This window comes from Pseudophryne corroboree, chromosome 1, assembly GCF_028390025.1.
Source record: "Pseudophryne corroboree isolate aPseCor3 chromosome 1, aPseCor3.hap2, whole genome shotgun sequence".
NCBI lineage: Eukaryota > Metazoa > Chordata > Amphibia > Anura > Myobatrachidae > Pseudophryne > Pseudophryne corroboree.
The window spans coordinates 348338830-348357672 of record NC_086444.1 but is presented as its reverse complement, the minus strand read 5'-3'; the positions used below and the strand labels follow the sequence as shown (position 1 = coordinate 348357672).

The window sequence follows — 18843 nt, the reverse complement described above, 5'->3', positions numbered from 1 at the left end:
ATTGTTTAGAGCGCCGGCGGCCAGTGGATGTCGTCCAACGGAGCTATTCAATTGTAGCTCCTTTTTGGCACATTTCGGCTGCCAGTGCTGGCATTTCATCTCGCACCCCCAAGGTTGGCGAGTTGAAATGAGCAAAGTGACCCATTTGAGCTTTGAAACTGGACTTTTTTGCACTATTTTGGTAAGGTTTAACCACTTTTATGCGACCTATACCAGACCTCTCTGGTGACAACAATCGCAATAAAAAGAAACAATTGAGTACCCAAACTTAACCACGTACAGCAATAGCTCTCAACTCCACCAACTCATGTTTTTTAATCATGCACAAGTTAATCTATTTTGCTAGGTAATTATCCCAGCTGCTTCCACAGACAATCCTGAAAACATGATTGGTTGGGGCTACATGAGGGTTCAGAACACAGCTATACAAAACAAGGAAAATGGAACACAACATTGGGGCCGATTCAAATGTTTAGAGAGCGCCCAAGGCAGCAAATCAATTTTTCTTCTGCAGATCAGGGCGCCCAGGGAGGGACATTTTTTCTCGCAGCCTCCTGAGGTGCAAGAAAAAATGTGCCCAAACCCGGCACTTTGGATGTCCAAATGGGCGTTTGGATGCCAAAACAGGAGCTTAGACAGGTTTTAGCCGGTTTTTATGCGGCTAAACCCTGCCTGTTTGGGCGCAACATGCGCAATGTGCAGGGGGCGCCCAACCAACATATGAATAGTGACAGTCCCGTTTAGATGGGATTTTTAGACAGCCCAAAATAACTGAATACCCCCATTGTGTGCAATCATTAATAACTATGTGAACACAACACACAGGGCAAAGCCTCTGCCAATTCTTTTGACTCTTTATACAGGTTGAGTATCCCATATCCAAATATTCCGAAATACGGAATATTCCGAAATACAGACTTTTTTGAGTGAGACTGAGATCGTGAAACCTTTGTTTTTTGATGGCTCAATGTACACATACTTTGTTTAATACACAAAGTTATTAAAAATATTGTATTAAATGACCTTCAGGCTGTGTGTATAAGGTGTATATGAAACATAAATGAATTGTGTGAATGTGCACACACTTTGTTTAATGCACAAAGTTAAAAAAAATATTGTCAAATTACTTTCAGGCTGTGTATATAAGGTGTATATGTAACAAATGCATTCTGTGCTTATATTTAGGTCCCATCACCATGATATCTCATTTTGGTATGCAATTATTCCAAAATACGGAAAAATCCGATATCCAAAATACTTCTGGTCCCAAGCATTTTGGATAAGAGATACTCAACCTGTATATAAAGAGGAACGACACCCATAATTAATTTCTACAGCCTCTGCAGCCCATTTAGACCACACAGAACATGAAGCAAGTAAACAGGATTTCTATTAAAAAACAAACAAACAAAAAACACAGTGATAATCTCTTCTCACCCTCTGCTGATGACGTTTGGATCTGTACTGTTTTAGCTGCTCCTCCAAGCGCCGCCTTGCCTGAATACGGATTTGCTCCTCTCGCTCAAGTGGAAGGGGAGCATCAATAGAGGCTAAAGGGAAGACAGAAATGAGCAAGAAGAGTTCACTCTGTCAGGGAGTAATACTAGTCAAGATAATTTCTTTAGATCTGGAGCTATTTAACATGTACAATGCAAAAAGCACAGCAGGAAAGCAAGAAGAATGTAAGAATGTTTCAGCAGTGGCACAAGAGCATTTGTACAATGCACATGCTTACAAGCAAAATCTTACTGGAATAGGTAGATACTGTAATAAAGTCAATGGAGGGTTCGGAGGGAAGCTTAATGCTAGATAGAAACATTTGGCAACACACACTGGACAACCAGTTAGACAACCGTATTTTGCCTTATTAGTTTATAATTTAGGGCAGAACGGATGGTGCAATGGTTAGCATTACTGCCTCACAGCACTGAGGTCATGGGTTCGATTCCCACCATAGCCCCAACTGTGCAAAGTTTGTATATTCTCCCTATACTTGCATGGGTTTCCTCCGGGTACTCCGGTTTCCTCCCACAAATCAAAAATATGCTTGTAGGTTAATTGGCTCCTAACAAAAAAATTAACCCTAGCGTGAATGTGTGCGCATGTACATGTGGTAGGGAATATGGATTGTAAGATCCACTGGGACAGGGACTGATTTGAATGGGCAAATATTCGCTCTAAAGCACTGCGGAATATGTGTGCGCTATATAAGTAACTGGTAGTAAATAAATAAATTAGGTGATTTTACTTCAGATTAAATAATCAAATTGAATAACTGTATTTATGATTGATCACTTATCAACTGCTTTTCTTAAACAGTGCTTTCTCTAACAGCTTTCCCATTTCACATGTGTTGAAATTCTATGAATCAGCACATTTATATTACCGATTACAAATGTAAGAAGCGACCAATACTCTCATTAGTAATTCCTGCTGGAAAACTGGGATTTAGACAAACTGCACTTCACCTGCCTAATCATCTTTATTTTTAAAATCAAATACATGTTTAATAATTCTGTTATTCTAACATGGGCTACTAAGCAGAAATGTTACAGAGACCAGATGAGATTTCTCATCCTCCCACAAAGAGTGCAGAAAACAATTGCCACTAAAGTTCACAGTGAGATTTTAGTTGGATTTTCAAACAGAAACATCACATGCACACTTTGCAAGAAAGGTTAATGGTGGAAAGCGATATATGGAAGTGCTCTCCAGATAGAGATGTGCTTACACAGGTCAGTTTCCTGCATATGAAGGCTTAGCTTCAACGACTGCAAAGCTTCTTTTCTAAGAACTAGGCACTCAGTACTAGATTCCGATAGGTTGTCATTGAAACCATCCACACCTGGGGGTGCTGCCATTCTGACAGAGTCTGTAGATGAAACATGTTCTGAATTGTGCGGTTGAGGTCCAGTCCAACACATGTCTACGTTGTTCATCTCCATACTGTCTAATTCTTTTGGCAACTCATCCAAATTCATACTGGATACTGGAAAAACAAACAGTTACAATATTAAATTCCAGTGGGTTTTGGAGTACTCATGATAAAAGCAAAACAACATTTAGGTTATAAGGTATTGCACTTTAATCCAGCACAGGGCACAACTTGAAAGGATTTGGTCCAAAAACACAATTTTGAAGAATCGTTCCAATCCTTTAAAGTGTGCCCCCATGACACTCAATACTATATACACTGCAATGCTCCAATTACATCTTCACCATCACTGAATAACATACAAATTCCATTTGCATTTCAGGCGGTCTGATTTGTTACCCAACAAAAAACAAACAAAACTGAACAAACATCTAGGGAAGGGGGGAATTCAACTGTTATTTAGGTGGCGCTAATTAATGGGCACCATATGGAGCTATTCAACGGTTTGCGGATGCCCATTATTTATCGCAGTTGTCACACGCAGTTGAAAAAATTCAAAATGGCATCTGACAGAAAAAAGGTTTCCCACCAGTTAGGTTTTTCCACACCAACTTAACACCGTTTTCTATGGCAGGGTCCACAGGTTATTCACAGGATAACAATGGGATATGATGAAGCGTCAGCGGATTGGCACCAATCGATCAAAGCTTTCTGGCCTCCCAGGATGCAACGGGCCCATCCATATATCCCCGCCCACTGGCTCAGGCAAATCAGTTTTTTGTTTGGTGCGGCAGGAGCGTTTGGTGCGGCAGGAGCCGGACCATGGTCAAAGGGCTGCTGCTTTTTAGCAGCCCTAAGCTTTCTTATTTTATTGTTATAGTCTTACTAATTTTTGAGTGATCTTTCTAAACAGCGTCTTATACGTACCTTAGAAAGAGTCACTCCAACGACTCTCCGCCGGGTCGCGACAACGCTTACCCACGAGTACAGTGCTCTTTCGGCAGGCGTCTGTGTCCTATATACTAGCAGGTCCAGCAGACGTTACCAGGATGTGGCCGGAGCACGGGGAGAAGGTAAGGCATAGATTCCACTTAGTAGATGGAATACGGACACAGTCGCACTGTTTTGGGAGGAGACTACCAAACAGTAGCTGATGCCCTGGTTGCACCAGCGCTAGGCCATAGGGACCAGAGTCTCCAGGAATTGCATGAGGTCGCGATCCCTAGGGTTGATGTCAGCAGTGGGGAGTCAGACGCTATCCTGGTCGCCCCTCCCCCCCAGTTCATGACCATTTTCTGCCGGTCTCCCACCATGAACTGTTTCCTTGCTTCCGTCCCAGACGCTACCACGAGGGGACCCGGTTGCAGCATAGGCGGCTGTGTGACCAGTGCATCTGTGTTCACTAGGTTCAGGGAGCGGCAGTGTACACTAGTAGCGTCTGGATCCACTCAGCGTTCGCTAACGTATGACCGATCTTGGAAGCGGGGCGAGTCTCCCTGTATCCCACTCTACCGAGTACGGCACAATACAGCACTAAATCTCTATCTACCCTTTGAGTACGAATAGTTAGAGGAGTGCATATTGCATACGAGTCTGTATACCATTACTGTTTCTTTCGCATTGCGTCTGAATACGTTAGATCTGTTTAAAACATGGGGGGAGGAAGTCCATAGGATAATAAATACCTGACAAGTAGGTAAAGGACCTGGCCTGGATGACCTCAGTGCTCACTACTATACACTCTTACTTCCCCATGTAGTTCCCTATCTGGTAACCCTCTATAACTTAAATGCAGCCTGTATTATGATCCTCCCTAAACCTGGTAAGGGCCCCTCCTATTTAGTCACCGCCTATCACCCCATTTCCCTTCTTAATCAGGACTTAAAAATGATTTCAAAATTATTGGCCCAGCTCTTGCAACAGACTTTGACTAGGTTGATTCACCCCTCACAGACTGGATTCATTTCAGGGTCGACACTCAGTTTTAAATATACAGACTCTCACTGCTGCCATGACCCATACCCAACAGACTAAGTTAAACAGAATATCGTTCTGTCTTGCGTATTTTTAATTTTCAGGAATTTGGCTCAGAATTCACTCACTTGACTTCCCTGACGGCACATTTAACTATTATGCCCTAAACACTAGATACTTTGCACTTCACCGTGGGACTAGACAGGGATGCCTGCTCTTCCCCCTTCTTTTGAACCTGGCTATCAATTCACTGATCCAACACTTCAAGCGACTAACTGGCTGGCAACGCATTACTGATGCAAACTACGAAATAAAAAAAATAAAATAAAAATATCTGCCTTTGCAGATTACCTTCTTTGACATTTTCATAAACAAGCTATCACCTTGTTTGTGGGTAAACTGCATGACTTTGAATCGATAGTGGGATTTCAGGTTAACACTACAAAGACGGAAACACTAGCATTTTACCCTGAACCTAAATTGGGTTGGGGAAACACCTTCCCATTCAAGGCGTCACCTTCCACTTTAAAAATATCTAGGTATAACGATTCCCAAGTGTATGCCGCTAACTATCAAACTCCTAACACAAACATATGCCGACTTTAAGAAGTAGAGCATATTGCCCCTTATTCTATATAGGCGGGTGTCACGTAATGAAAATGATTATCTTCCCCTGCATTTTATACATGATCCAGATGTTACCTCTTCTCCTCAAAAAAAAAAAAAAAAATGAAAAAAAGAAGAAGAGGAAATGCAATGCTTTATCTGGGACAAAAAGCACCCCAGGATATCCCTTTATAAATCTCAACAGACCACTGACTTAGGGGGCGTTTATCTACCTGCATTCGAAGAGATTAACTTGGAGTCAAGTACAGCTTCGCCATAAACTGGATAGGGGAGGCCAATAATTATACCACTTTCTCTATAGCGCAAGCTTTTAGCCCTCACACTTGGCCACATTGCTTCATACTCGCCCACTTCACTCCCGCAGGAGATTAGGGATGAAGGAACTCATTCAGTAGGGATTGTAAAATTTGTGAATCGCAATTTGGCTGATTATATAACGACTGTGCATGCGCAGCGTTCGCATTGCACATGCTCGAGTAATAATAGTGGCAGAAAATGCGTACACATCGTGATCTCAATGCAGACGCTGTTTGACTGGCAGGAAGCAGGCATGCCGAGGCATTTTTAAGGAGGGCCTTGGACATAAGCGATGACCACTTCCAGCCTCTTGTGTCGCAAGAATTGTGGACGACCTTGCCTGGCGCAGATCGGAAAAAATATTTGATGTTTCGGTAATTGAATGTGGTTCTGCGAACAGCCGCATATTGCGATGCATTCCCAATTTCTGCAATGGACGTTTTCTCAATTTCTGGGCTGCAACTATTTGATAGCAGTAACTGCTTTTTAGCAGAAATTGCAATCATTACTGAATAAAGGGCCAATATACTTTTGACCGCTACGTTCAGTGCTTGGAGGCAGACTCGCTGTCTTATGAGTATGTCTCACTAATACTCTTTTTTTTTTTTTTTTCCCCTTCCATTAGTGGGCAACCCTGCATTTGCAGGGGGGTGGCCGTCACACTACCTCAGGAATTGGTCTCTTCAGGGGTTGAAATATCTGTATAAAATTTATATATGTCTGCACTCTACAGCCTCTCAGCCACAGTCTGCTATATAGTTATTTTCTACATATTTTTACATTCCTCTCTTCCCCTACCTACAAGTTCAGAGCTACATTAATAATGGTCGCTGACTGATGGTGACAAACAGTGTAGAGCCCTTCTCATCCTCACATATTTATTCATACATCCGTCCTGCTATTGATTTGGATGGTATAATGGGGGGATAGCGAAGTAGAAAATAGGATTTTAATTACCTACCGGTAAATCCTTTTCTCGCAGTCCGTAGAGGATGCTGGGGTCCACATTAGTACCATGGAGCATAGATGGGTCCACCAGGAGCCATTGGCACTTCAAGAGTTTGAGAGTGCGGCTGGCTCCTCCCTCTATGCCCCTCCTACCAGACTCAGTCTAGAAACTGTGCCCGAGGAGACGGACAACTTCGAGAGAAGGATTTTACACAGATAGTGGCGAGATTCACACCAGCTCACACACAAGGCAAACCAAGCTAACTAGCTTGAAACGTCAGCAACGGCTGAACAAGATTACTTACCAAGTAACAAAACAGTACTTAGACTAAGCAGTACTGAACTAAATAACCACTGCAGGATCACGAAGCGCCCAGCATCCTCTACAGACTGCGAGAAAAGGATTTACCGGTAGGTAATTAAACTCCTATTTTCTCTTACATCCTAGAGGTTGCTGGGGTCCACATTAGTACCATGGGGATGTACCAAAGCTCCCAGAACGGGAGGAAGAGCATGGAGGCTCCTGCAGAACTGATTGGCCAAACTTTAGGTCCTCAGAGGCCAAAGTATTGAACTTGTAGAACTTTGCAAAAGTGTTCGACCCAGACCAAGTAACCGCTCGGCAAAGCTGTAAAGCCGAGACACCCCGGGCAGCCGCCCAGGAAGAACTCACCTTACGAGTAGAGTGGACCTTAACAGACGTAAGACACGGCAAGCCTGCAGTAGAATACGCATGCTGGACACCCAATTTTCTTGGGATCATACTGGACAAACAGAGTCCGATTTTCTCTGACGAGCAATCCTCCTCACATAGATTTTCAGAGCCCTTACAACATCTAAAGGATTTTGATGAAATTGAGGAGTCAGTCCCAACTGGCACCACAATAGGTTGGTTGATATGAAATGCCGACACAACCTTCGGAAGAAACTGCTGACGTGTCCGAAGCTCAGCTCTGTCTTCATAGAAGATCAAGTATGGGCTTTTACATGACAAAAGCCCCAACTCCAACACACGTCTAGCAGAAGTTAAGGCCAACAAAGTGACAGCCTTCCACGTGAGAAACTTGACCTCAACCTCCTGTAGAGGCTCAAGCCAGTGCGACTGGCGGAACTGCAACACCACGTTAAGATACCAAGGTGGTACAAAGGGAGGTTGGATGTGCAGAACTCCCTTCAAAAAAGTCTGAACCTCAGGGAGGGCAGCCAACTGTTTCTGGAAGAAAATGGATAGGGCCGAAATTTGAACCTTTATGGATCCTAACCTCAGGCCCATATCCACACCTGTTTGCAGGAAGAGGAGAAAACCTCCCAGTTGAAACTCCACCGCAGGAAACTTCTTGGACTCACACCAAGATACATATTTTTTTCCAAATGCGATGGTAATGTTTAGACGTTACTCCTTTCCTAGCCTGTATCAGGGTAGGAATAACCTTGTTTGGAATGCCCTTCCGAGCTAGTATCTGGCGTTCAACCTCCATGTCGTCAAACGTAGCAGTGGTAAGTCTTGATAGGCGAACGGCCCCTGCTGCAGCAGGTCCTCCCAAAGAGGAAGAGGCCTCAGCTCTTCTAGCAGTAGATCCAGAAGATCTGCGTACCAAGCCCTTCTTGGCAAGTCCGGAGCAATGAGTATTGCCTGAACTCTTGTTCTCAAACTCATAAAGAGAACTTTTGGAATCAGTGGAAGTGGAGGAAACACGTACACCGACTGGAACACCCACGGAGTCACTAGGGCGTCCACTGCCACTGCTTGCAGGTACCTCGAACTGGAACAATACCGCCGAAGCTTCTTGTTGAGACGAGAGGCCATCAATTGGGGTATGCCCCAAAGATCTGTTATCTCCTTGAACACCTCTGGATGGAGACACCACTCCCCTGGATGGAGATCGTGTCTGCTGAGAAAGTCTGCTTCCCAGTTGTCTACTCCTGGAATGAAGATTGCTGACAGCGCCAACGCGTGTTTTTCTGCCCAGAGGATGATTTTTGTCACCTCTGACATTGCAGCTCTGCTCTTCATTGCGCCCTGTCGGGTGATGTAAGCCACGGTCGTTACATTGTCCAACTGCACTTGAATGGCCCGATTTCTCCGAAGATGGGCCACTTGGAGAAGACCGTTGTAGATGGCTCTTAGTTCCAGAATGTTTATCGGCAGGCCGGCTTCCAGACTTGACCACTTTCCTTGGAAAGTTTCCCCTTGAGTGACTGCGCCCCAGCCCTGGAGACTTGCATCCGTGGTTAGAAGGACCCAGTCCTGAATCCCGAACCTGCGGTCCTCCAGAAGGTGAGGTAATTGCAGCCAGCAGAAGAGTGAAATTCTGGCGTTTGGCGACAGACATATTCTCTGGTGCATGTGGAGATGGGATCCCGACCACTTGTCCAGGAGATCCAGTTGGAAGGACCGAGCGTGAAACCTCCCATACTGCAGAGCCTCGTAAGAGGCCACCATCTTTCCCAGTAGGGGAATGCACTGATGAACCGACACCAAGGCTGGCTTCAGAACATCCCGGACCACTGTTTGTATCACCAGCGCTTTTTCCTCTGGAAGAAACACCCTCTGCATTTCCGTGTCGAGGATCATTCCCAGAAAGGACAACCTCCTGGTTGGTTCCAAATGTGATTTTGGAAGATTCAGGATCCAACCGTGTTCTCTGAGCAGGTGGGTCGTGATAAGAATGGACTGTAACAGCTTCTCCTTGGACGATGCCTTTATCAGCAGATCGTCCAGATATGGAATTATGTTCACCCCCTGTCTGCGGAGAACCATCATTTCCACCATCACCTTGGTGAATAATCTCGGTGCTGTGGAGAGGCCAAATGGCAGGACCTGGAACTGATAGTGACAGTCCAACAGTGTGAATCGGAGATAAGCTTGATGCGGTGGCCAAATCAGAATGTGGAGGTACGCATCCTTGATGTCCAGGGATACCAGGAATTCCCCCTCTTCCAGACCTGATATCACCGCCCTTAGAGACACCATTTTGAACTTGAACTCCTTCATAAAGGGATTTAGCGATTTTAGGTTCCGAATGGGCCTGACCGAACCATCCGGTTTCAGTACCACAAAAGGGTTCGAATAGTAACCTTTGTTTTGCATATGAGGAGATATATAACCTGTGCCTCCACCAACTTCCGGACGGCTGTCTGCAGGACAGTCCTGTCTGCCAGCAAAGCTGGCAAACCTGATTTGAAGAATCGGTGAGGAGGGAGATCTTGAAATTCCAGCCTGTACCCTTGGGACACAATATCTTGTACCCAGGGATCCAGGTCAGACGACACCCAGAAGTGACAAAAAAGCCTGAGTCCCGCTCCCACCGACCCCACCTCCGGGGCGTGTAGTCCACCATCATGCGGAGGACTTCGGCGTACCTGAAGCAGGTTGCTGTTCCTGGGAACCCGCAGCAACAGGTTTCTTGGATTTGGGCCGACCTCCCCTAAAGAAGGTGTTGGATGGTCTGGCCTTTCGGGGCTTGGCAGCCCGAAAGGGCTGTGATGCAGTTGAAAAGGGTTTCTTCGTAGCTGGTGCAGCTGAGGGAAGAAAGGGTGACTTACCCGCTGTAGGCGTGGAGAGCCACGCATCCACCGCTTCCCCAAAGAGAGCCTGACCTGTGTAGGGTAAGGTCTCCACACTTCTCCAGGATTCCGCGTCGGCAGACCACTGTCGCAGCCACAGTCCTCGATGAGCTGAGACAGACATGGAAGAAATTCCTGCAGCCATGGAACCCAGGTCTTTCATGGATTCTACCAGAAATCCTGCCGAATCCTGAATGTTACGCAAAAACAATTCAACATCAGATTTATCCATAGTATCCAAATCTTCAAGTAACGTGCCTGACCACTTTACTATAGCTTTGGCAATCCAAGCACTGGCAATAGTGGGACGTAGTATAGCCCCTGAAGCCGTTGAGAAGTTCAGATTAATTTCTAATAAATATTTAAAATGCCAGCGTTGATATATGCAGCGGACGCAAGGCGCATCTTATTACCATATACGATAAAAGTGCGCTGTACATCGCAAACACTATATCCCTTAAGAGAAAAAAAAGCACTCGCACACATTGTCCGAGTTCCAACGCTCAGTGATGTATACATATCCTTTTAATATCAAATATATACAATATATCACATGTACAGTATGTATATATATATATATATATATATATATATATATATATATAGTTACAATTACACAAGAAGCAGATAGTTACAAAAGAATCCAGTTACAGCCACAGCCAGCATACATAGGTTACCCTGTCACTCAATGCACAGTTTTCTCCATCTTTGGATCTGCCTCAACAGCAGCTACACAGTACAGCAAAAAACAGCAAACAGAACTTTTATGTGTCTGCAATCAGCTATGCACTGTGTATATTGGGGGAGTACAGGTCTGGGACTGAGTCTTCTGTTATTGGTCCAGGGGAGGGAACTTTCTCATTCATGATGTGTTCTTGGTCAATTCATATGCAAGCAATGTCCAGCCTTGAAGAAGACATCATAAGGGTTGGCCATTGGTTTCCTGTCAATCTGCTGTTCTTTGTTCTCATTTGAGTTGTGGCTTCATATTCATACATTCAATCATAACGAATTGTTGCAATGAGCTACAACTTAACCACAGCTATCAAACCAACACACTCATTCCCTTGATCATTTTGACACCAAGCATGACATGTTTATCTTGTTCCGTTCCAATAATACATATACATGATGTTATACGCTATTATATCATTTAAAACAGTATAATGTCTAGTGCTTGACATGTTTAATTTATGTGTGGTATGAAATATGTGTTGAATACATCTTTGTAGCGTGTCTGTGTGAGTGCGTATGCTACCATATAGCGCTGTGCACGCTGCGTGTATTCGCACGCACAGCAACTCATCCGTGTGGAGTTTGTATGTTTTCTGTATATAATATTTTTGACTTCGACACCGTGTACATGGATTTGAGCCATTTTACCATCAGCCGGCTCTTTCAAGGTGGTGGATCCTGGAACAGATAAAACCACCTATTTTGAGAGTCTGGATACCGACGCGTCAACAATGGGCGGGTTTTCCCATTTTTTCCTATCCTCCACAGGGAAAAGGAAACGCCACCTGGACCATTTTAGGAATCTGGAATTTTTTCTCAGGGTTTTTCCGAGCTTTTTAAAAAATAGCATTTCATTCTTTTGACGCAGGGAAGGTTAGCGAGGCACTCTTATTTTCAGTGAAGTAAGCCTCCTCAACCTGCTCAGGTGTTGCATCAGTAATATTCAAGACATCCCTAATGGCCTCTATCATCAACTGCACCCCTTTTGCAAGAGATGCTGTCCCCCTCAACACCTCCCCATCACGGTCCGCAGTGTCAGAATCGGTATCCGTGTCATCTTGCATAATCTCTGCAAGAGCACGTTTTTGGGAATATACAGCGGGGGGCCCTGAGGTAACAGAACTGGGCCAGACTGCCATAGAGTTCTGTAAAGCCTGAGCTGCAGACTCATTCTGTGCAACCCTAGTAGAAATCTGAGAAATCATAGATTTGATAGAGGATAACCACTCAGGCTCCCTTGCTGGTATCCGTGCTAAAACAGTGCAATCCTGATTACATGGAATGAGATCATCCTGAGAGGACATATCCTCTGCAGCATATGACACAGAGTCCCTGGACATAGCTTAATGGAGATCACAGACACTCCACTAAAGGCAACAAACTGTTTTTGTCAAAAATTGCAGGAGCAGCTAAAAAAAACACCCTTTCGCAATGGATTGAAACCACAACCCCTCACTCACTGTGTTCTCCCCTAGGCTTTACCATTTATTTTATATGGATTGGACAGCATCTCTATTAATCAAGAGGGCCTGGCTGATAAAAAAAATTCCCACTTGCTTACCACGTCTCCCGACTTGAAACAAATGCTTAAACAATGCTTTCACCTAACTACTTGGTATAATTTAGCCGTGCTGGATAGAGGTACACCTTTTTAGTTCTGTTTGGTGTCTTCAAACCACAAAAAGTAAAATTTGCTCCCTAGGAATGGTATGTTCTTATATTGGCCACCGATGCTGCTACTTTAAAATAGCAATCTTACGTACTTAGTATTATTAGGCATCTGCCGCCGGTAACAGTGCTAGGCGTTCTGTTCTCCTTTCTCTATGTTACTCTCTACCCGTCTGTGTAAAGTGTATATTTGATAATGCTGTTGTGATGTATTTGTGCATATTTGATCCATGAATTTATTGAGACAATAAAAATCGTATATTTAAAAATAAAAATAAAAAAATAGACTACTGTTTACCAAGTTACAAGGACACTGGAAACTAAACCCCTGCAAGGTATCCAAGCAGCACAATAACATTTTATAAATATAAATAAAAACTAAATACTAAATAGTTCACTATGCAGACCGCACCTTCCAAATCTAATTTACAAATTGACCTTTATACTACAGGCAAAGCTAGAACATGCAGTTGAAGAGGATTAGAAATTAGAAGTGTCTTGGGTCTGACGTAAATAAAGAAGTTTTATAGAGAATAGAAAAAAAAAATTACATGTGCAGTATTACATAGGTCTGTCAATTTTTAGTTTAATTTTGAAAATATTGTGTCACTGCTTCTATAACACGTTTCTTACATAATTTTGCCAAGTTATTTTCTATAGTGAAAAATGGAATGATGCTTTTCAGTGTGCCTGGTAAAACCACAAGATAAAGCTAGACTAGCCATATGTATTTCCATGTTATGGCAGCAAGGTTCTGTATTCACTTTGAATACTGTATCATGAACTATGAAATTATAACATGGTTATAGTTAAAGAATACATTTTAGCCAACTAAAAGAAGAACAGTGCTGGTCCAATGCCAAGGACTCCTACAGTTGAAGGAAGTTCACTTGCACCCGGGTTCCCCTGGTTTCTGACAAACAGTACAGCACTGCACTGTGTAACCTTCTAATACAGGCCCTTGCCCTCCATGACAATTTTCTTAGGTGCATCTACAAAAATTTGGTAATGGTATAATTTATGGCTTGACAAATCCCAGGGGCCAGGTAGCTATGGCCCCTAGATTTTGCTGCCTGGCTACCAGATTTTGGAGAGAGAAAGCAGATCCTCTTCAGCCCTAGCGGAGATTTTTGGAGGCGTGCATGTATAACGGCTGCCATTTCTTGCACAAGAGTGCATGTGCTAAGTGTCTTTCCCGGCCTGCGCAGACTGTTGTGCCTGTCTGTCCCATCCAGCTCTGTCTACTGTCTCCAAACTCCGGCTGCATAGAGATCTCCAATAAGAGGGTCTACACGTAGCCAGGGATTGCGGCTTCGGAGGGGTAGTGATGTGCCCACAGGGTAGGAGGGATTGTCTGCCCGGGAGAGGGTGCGGAGTGGTTGTTTGCCTGGAGGTACCCCTTTATATGTGTGGCCATGAGGGTTGGTAGACCGTGGGGGTTAGCTGCTCATTAATGAGGTTGCGGGGGAGAGGGGTGTTGTTTGCCTGGGTAGGTAGCTGCACAGCAATGAGGGGGATTTCGGTTTGTTTTTGTTTGTTTTTTGTTTTTTTGGGGGGGGGCGGTGGTCTGGCTTCTACATTTTTCATTCTGGCTCCTGGATTTTAGAAAAAATTGTCAAGCCCTGGTATAATCACTAGAGAGTTTACAGAAAATGATGTGCAAAACAAAAAACACCCAAGGAGCATCAGTTCTGTGGGATACACTGTTACAAATGCGGTCACTTGCACAGGAAATGGAGCAGAAAAAAAAAAAAGAAACCACCAGTCGTTATCAGACTTGGCCAAAAATGGACATCACGTACAGAGTTAGATTCTCTGCGTTCCACTGTTAGAATACCTGCTACATATTCCAAATTATACAAATATATCTGCCCAATATAGAAACACATACAATATAAGATGCAGTCCTTTAGTTTTATTACAAAGTGCCTCTCTTTATATATCCATGTCCTTCTGTGTTTATCCTCCACATGGTATCAAAAATAGGGAAGGGAAAAAAAATAAGATTTTACTTATCGGTAAATCTATTTCTCGTAGTCCGTAGTGGATGCTGGGGACTCCGTAAGGACCATGGGGAATAGCGGGCTCCGCAGGAGACTGGGCACTCTAAAGAAAGATTTAGTACTATCTGGTGTGCACTGGCTCCTCCCTCTATGCCCCTCCTCCAGACATCAGTTAAGGAAACTGTGCCCGGAAGAGCTGACATTACAAGGAAAGGATTTTGGAATCCAGGGTAAGACTCATACCAGCCACACCAATCACACCGTATAACTCGTGATAAACTTACCCAGTTAACAGTATGAACAATAACAGAGCATCAGATAAACCCTGATGCAACTAAAACATAACCCTTATTTAAGCAATAACTATATACAAGCATTGCAGAAAAAGTCCGCACTTGGGACGGGCGCCCAGCATCCACTACGGACTACGAGAAATAGATTTACCGGTAAGTAAAATCTTATTTTCTCTAACGTCCTAGTGGATGCTGGGGACTCCGTAAGGACCATGGGGATTATACCAAAGCTCCCAAACGGGCGGGAGAGTGCGGATGACTCTGCAGCACCGAATGGGCAAACACAAGGTCCTCCTCAGCCAGGGTATCAAACATGTAGAATTTTACAAATGTGTATGAACCCGACCAAGTAGCAGCTCGGCAAAGCTGTAATGCCGAGACCCCTCGGGCAGCCGCCCAAGAAGAGCCCACCTTCCTTGTGGAATGGGCTTTCACTGATTTTGGATGCGGCAATCCAGCCGCAGAATGAGCCTGCTGAATCGTGATACAGATCCAGCGAGCAATAGCTTGCTTTGAAGCAGGAGCACCCACGTTGTTGGATGCATACCGGATAAACAGTGAGTCAGTCTTCCTGACCCCAGCCGTTCTGGTTACATAATTCTTCAAAGCCCGGACTACGTCAAACAACTTGGAATCTTCCAAGTCACAAGTAGCCGCAGGCACCACAATAGGTTGGTTCAAATGAAAAGATGACACCACCTTTTGCAGAAAATTGCGGACGAGTGCGCAATTCTGCCCTGTCCATCTGGAAAACCCGATAGGGGCTTTTACATGACAAAGCCGCCAATTCTGACACACGCCTAGCCGGAGCTAAGGCCAACAGCATGACCACTTTCCACGTGAGATACTTTAGCTCCACAGTCTTAAATGGCTCAAACCAGTGGGATTTCAGGAAACCCAACACCACGTTAAGATCCCAAAGTGCCACTGGTGGCACAAAAGGGCGCTGAATATGCAGCACTCCCTTAACAAACGTCTGAACCTCAGGCAGTGAAGCCAGTTCTCTTCGAAAGAAAATGGATAGGGCCGAAATCTGGACCTGTATGGACCCTAATTTTAGGCCCATAGTCACTCCTGACTGTAGGAAGTGCAGGAATCGACCCAGCTGGAATTCTTCTGTAGGGCCTTCCTGGCCTCACACCAAGCACATATTTTCGCCATATACGGTGATAATGCTTTGCTGTCACGTCCTTCCTAGCCTTTATCAGCGTAGGAATAACTGCATCCGGAATGCCTTTTTCTGCTAGGATCCGGTGTTCAACCGCCATGTCGTCAAACGCAACCGCGGTAAGTCTTGGAATAGACAGGGCCCTTGTTGCAACAGGTCCTATCTGAGAGGCAGAGGCCATGGGTCCTCTGTGAGCATTTCTTGCAGTTCCGGGTACCAAGTCCTTCATGGCCAATCCGGAACAATGAGTATTGTTCTCACTCCTCTTTTTCTTACAATTCTCAGCACCTTTGGTATGAGAGGGAGAGGAGGAAACACATAGACCGACTGGAACACCCACGGTGTTACTAGTGCGTCCACAGCTATCGCCTGAGGGTCCCTTGACCTGGCGCAATACCATTTTAGCTTTTTGTCGAGGCGGGACGCCATCATGTCCACCTGTGGCAGTTCCCGTCGATTTGCAATCTGCGTGAAGACTTCTTGGTGAAGTCCCCACTCTCCCGGGTGGAGGTCGTGCCTGCTGAGGAAGTCTGCTTCCCAGTTGTCCACTCCCGGAATGAACACTGCTGACAGTGTGTTTACGTGATTCTCCGCCCAGCGAAGAATTCTGGTGGCTTCTACCATCGCCACCCTGCTCCTTGTGCCGCCTTGGCGGTTTACATGAGCCACTGCGGTGATATTGTCTGACTGGATCAGAACCGGTTGGTCGCGAAGCAGGGTCTCCGCTTGACCTAGGGCATTGTATATGGCCCTTAGTTCCAGTATATTGATGTGAAGGCAAGTCTCCTGCCTTGACCACAGCCCTTGGAAATTTCTTACCTGTGTGACTGCCTCCCACCCTCGGAGGCTTGCATCCTTGGTCACCAGGACCCAGTCCTGAATGCCGAATCTGCAGCCCTCTAGAAGGTTAGCACTTTGCAGCCACCACAGGAGAGACACCCTGGCCCTGGGGGATAGGGTGATCAGCCGATGCATCTGTAGATGTGATCCGGACCACTTGTCCAACAGATCCCATTGAAAGGTCCTCGCATGGAACCTGCCGAAGGGAATGGCCTCGTATGATGCCACCATCTTTCCCAGGACTCGCGTGCAGTGATGCACCGACACCTGTTTTGGTTTTAATAGGTCTCTGACCAGTGTCATGAGCTCCTGAGCCTTCTCCATCGGGAGATAGACCCTCTTCTGGTCTGTGTCCAGAATCATGCCCAGGAAGGGCAGACGAGTCGTAGGAATCAACTGCGACTTTGGAATATTTAGAATCCAGCCGTGCTGTTGTAACACTTCCCGAGAGCGTGCTACGCTGATCAGCAACTGCTCTCTGGACCTCGCCTTTATAAGGAGATCGTCCAAGTACGGGATAATTGTGACCCCTTGCTTCCGCAGGAGCACCATCATTTCCGCCATTACCTTGGTAAATATTCTCGGTGCCGTGGAGAGACCAAACGGCAACGTCTGGAATTGGTAATGACAATCCTGTACCACAAATCTGAGGTACGCCTGATGAGGTGGATAAATGGGGACATGAAGGTATGCATCCTTTATGTCCAGAGACACCATAAAATCCCCCCCTTCCAGGCTTGCGATGACCGGTCTGAGCGATTCCATCTTGAACTTGAACCTTTTCAGGTATATGTTAAGGGATTTTAAATTCAATATGGGTCTGACCGAACCGTCCGGTTTCGGTACCACAAACATGGTTGAATAATAACCCTTTCCTTGTTGAAGGAGGGGAACCTTGACCACCACCTGCTGAACATACAATTTGTGAATTGCAGCTAACACTGTTTCCCTCTCTAAGGGGGAAGCTGGCAGGGCCGATTTGAGGTATCGGTGAGGGGGCATCTCTTGGAATTCCAGCTTGTATCCCTGAGACACAATCTCTATCGCCAAGGGATCCACCTGGGAGTGAACCCACTTGTGGCTGAAATTTCGGAGACGCGCCCCCACCGGGCCTGGCTCCGCCTGTGGAACCCCAGCGTCATGCGGTGGATTTAGTGGAAGCCGGGGAGGACTTCTGTTCCTGGGAACTAGCTGTATTGTGCAGCTTCTTTCCTCTACCCCTGCCTCTGGCAAGAAAGGACGCACCTCGGACTTTCTTGCCTTTTTGTGATCGAAAGCACTGCATTTGGTAATACGGTGCTTTCTTAGGTTGTGAGGGAACATATGGCAAAAAATTTGACTTTCCAGCCATAGCTGTGGAGACCGGGTCCGAGAGATCGTCCCCAAACAATTCCTCACCCTTGCAAGGTAAAACCTCCATGTGCCTTTTTGAGTCGGCATCGCCTGTCCATTGCCGAGTCCACAGGACCCTTCTGGCAGAAATCGACATTGCATTTATTCTAGAGCCCAGTAGGTTAATGTCTCTTTGAGCATCTCTCATATATAGGACAGCGTCTTTTATATGCCCCAGGGTTAGTAATATAGTATCCTTGTCCAAGGTATCAAGTTCCTCAGATAAGGTATCTGTCCATGCTGCTACAGCACTACACATCCAGGCCGACGCAATCGCCGGCCTTAGTAAGGTACCTGAATGTGTATAAATGGACTTCAGGATACCCTCCTGCTTTCTATCCGCAGCATCTTTTAGGGTGGCCGTATCCTGTGACGGCAGGGCTACCCTCTTGGATAAGCGTGTTAAAGCTTTGTATACCCTGGGGAGGATTCCCAGCGTAACCTGTCCGTTGGCGG

At 45.3% G+C, this 18843-nt stretch overlaps 1 protein-coding gene across 3 annotated transcripts in view; it reads right to left on the bottom strand.

Moving 5' to 3' along the window:
• Nucleotides 1-18843, bottom strand: part of GOLGA3 (golgin A3) — a 212659-nt gene that overhangs the window by 127952 nt on the left and 65864 nt on the right. For 2 of the 3 annotated variants that reach the window (XM_063964700.1, XM_063964703.1), the window contains exons 3-4: nucleotides 2732-2989; nucleotides 1438-1550 (exon numbers count right to left, since the gene is read on the bottom strand). In XM_063964700.1, the coding sequence (XP_063820770.1) occupies nucleotides 1438-1550; nucleotides 2732-2989 (371 nt within the window). The remainder of the gene's footprint in view (nucleotides 1-1437; nucleotides 1551-2731; nucleotides 2990-18843) is intronic. The other variant, XM_063964702.1, reaches the window with a different exon arrangement.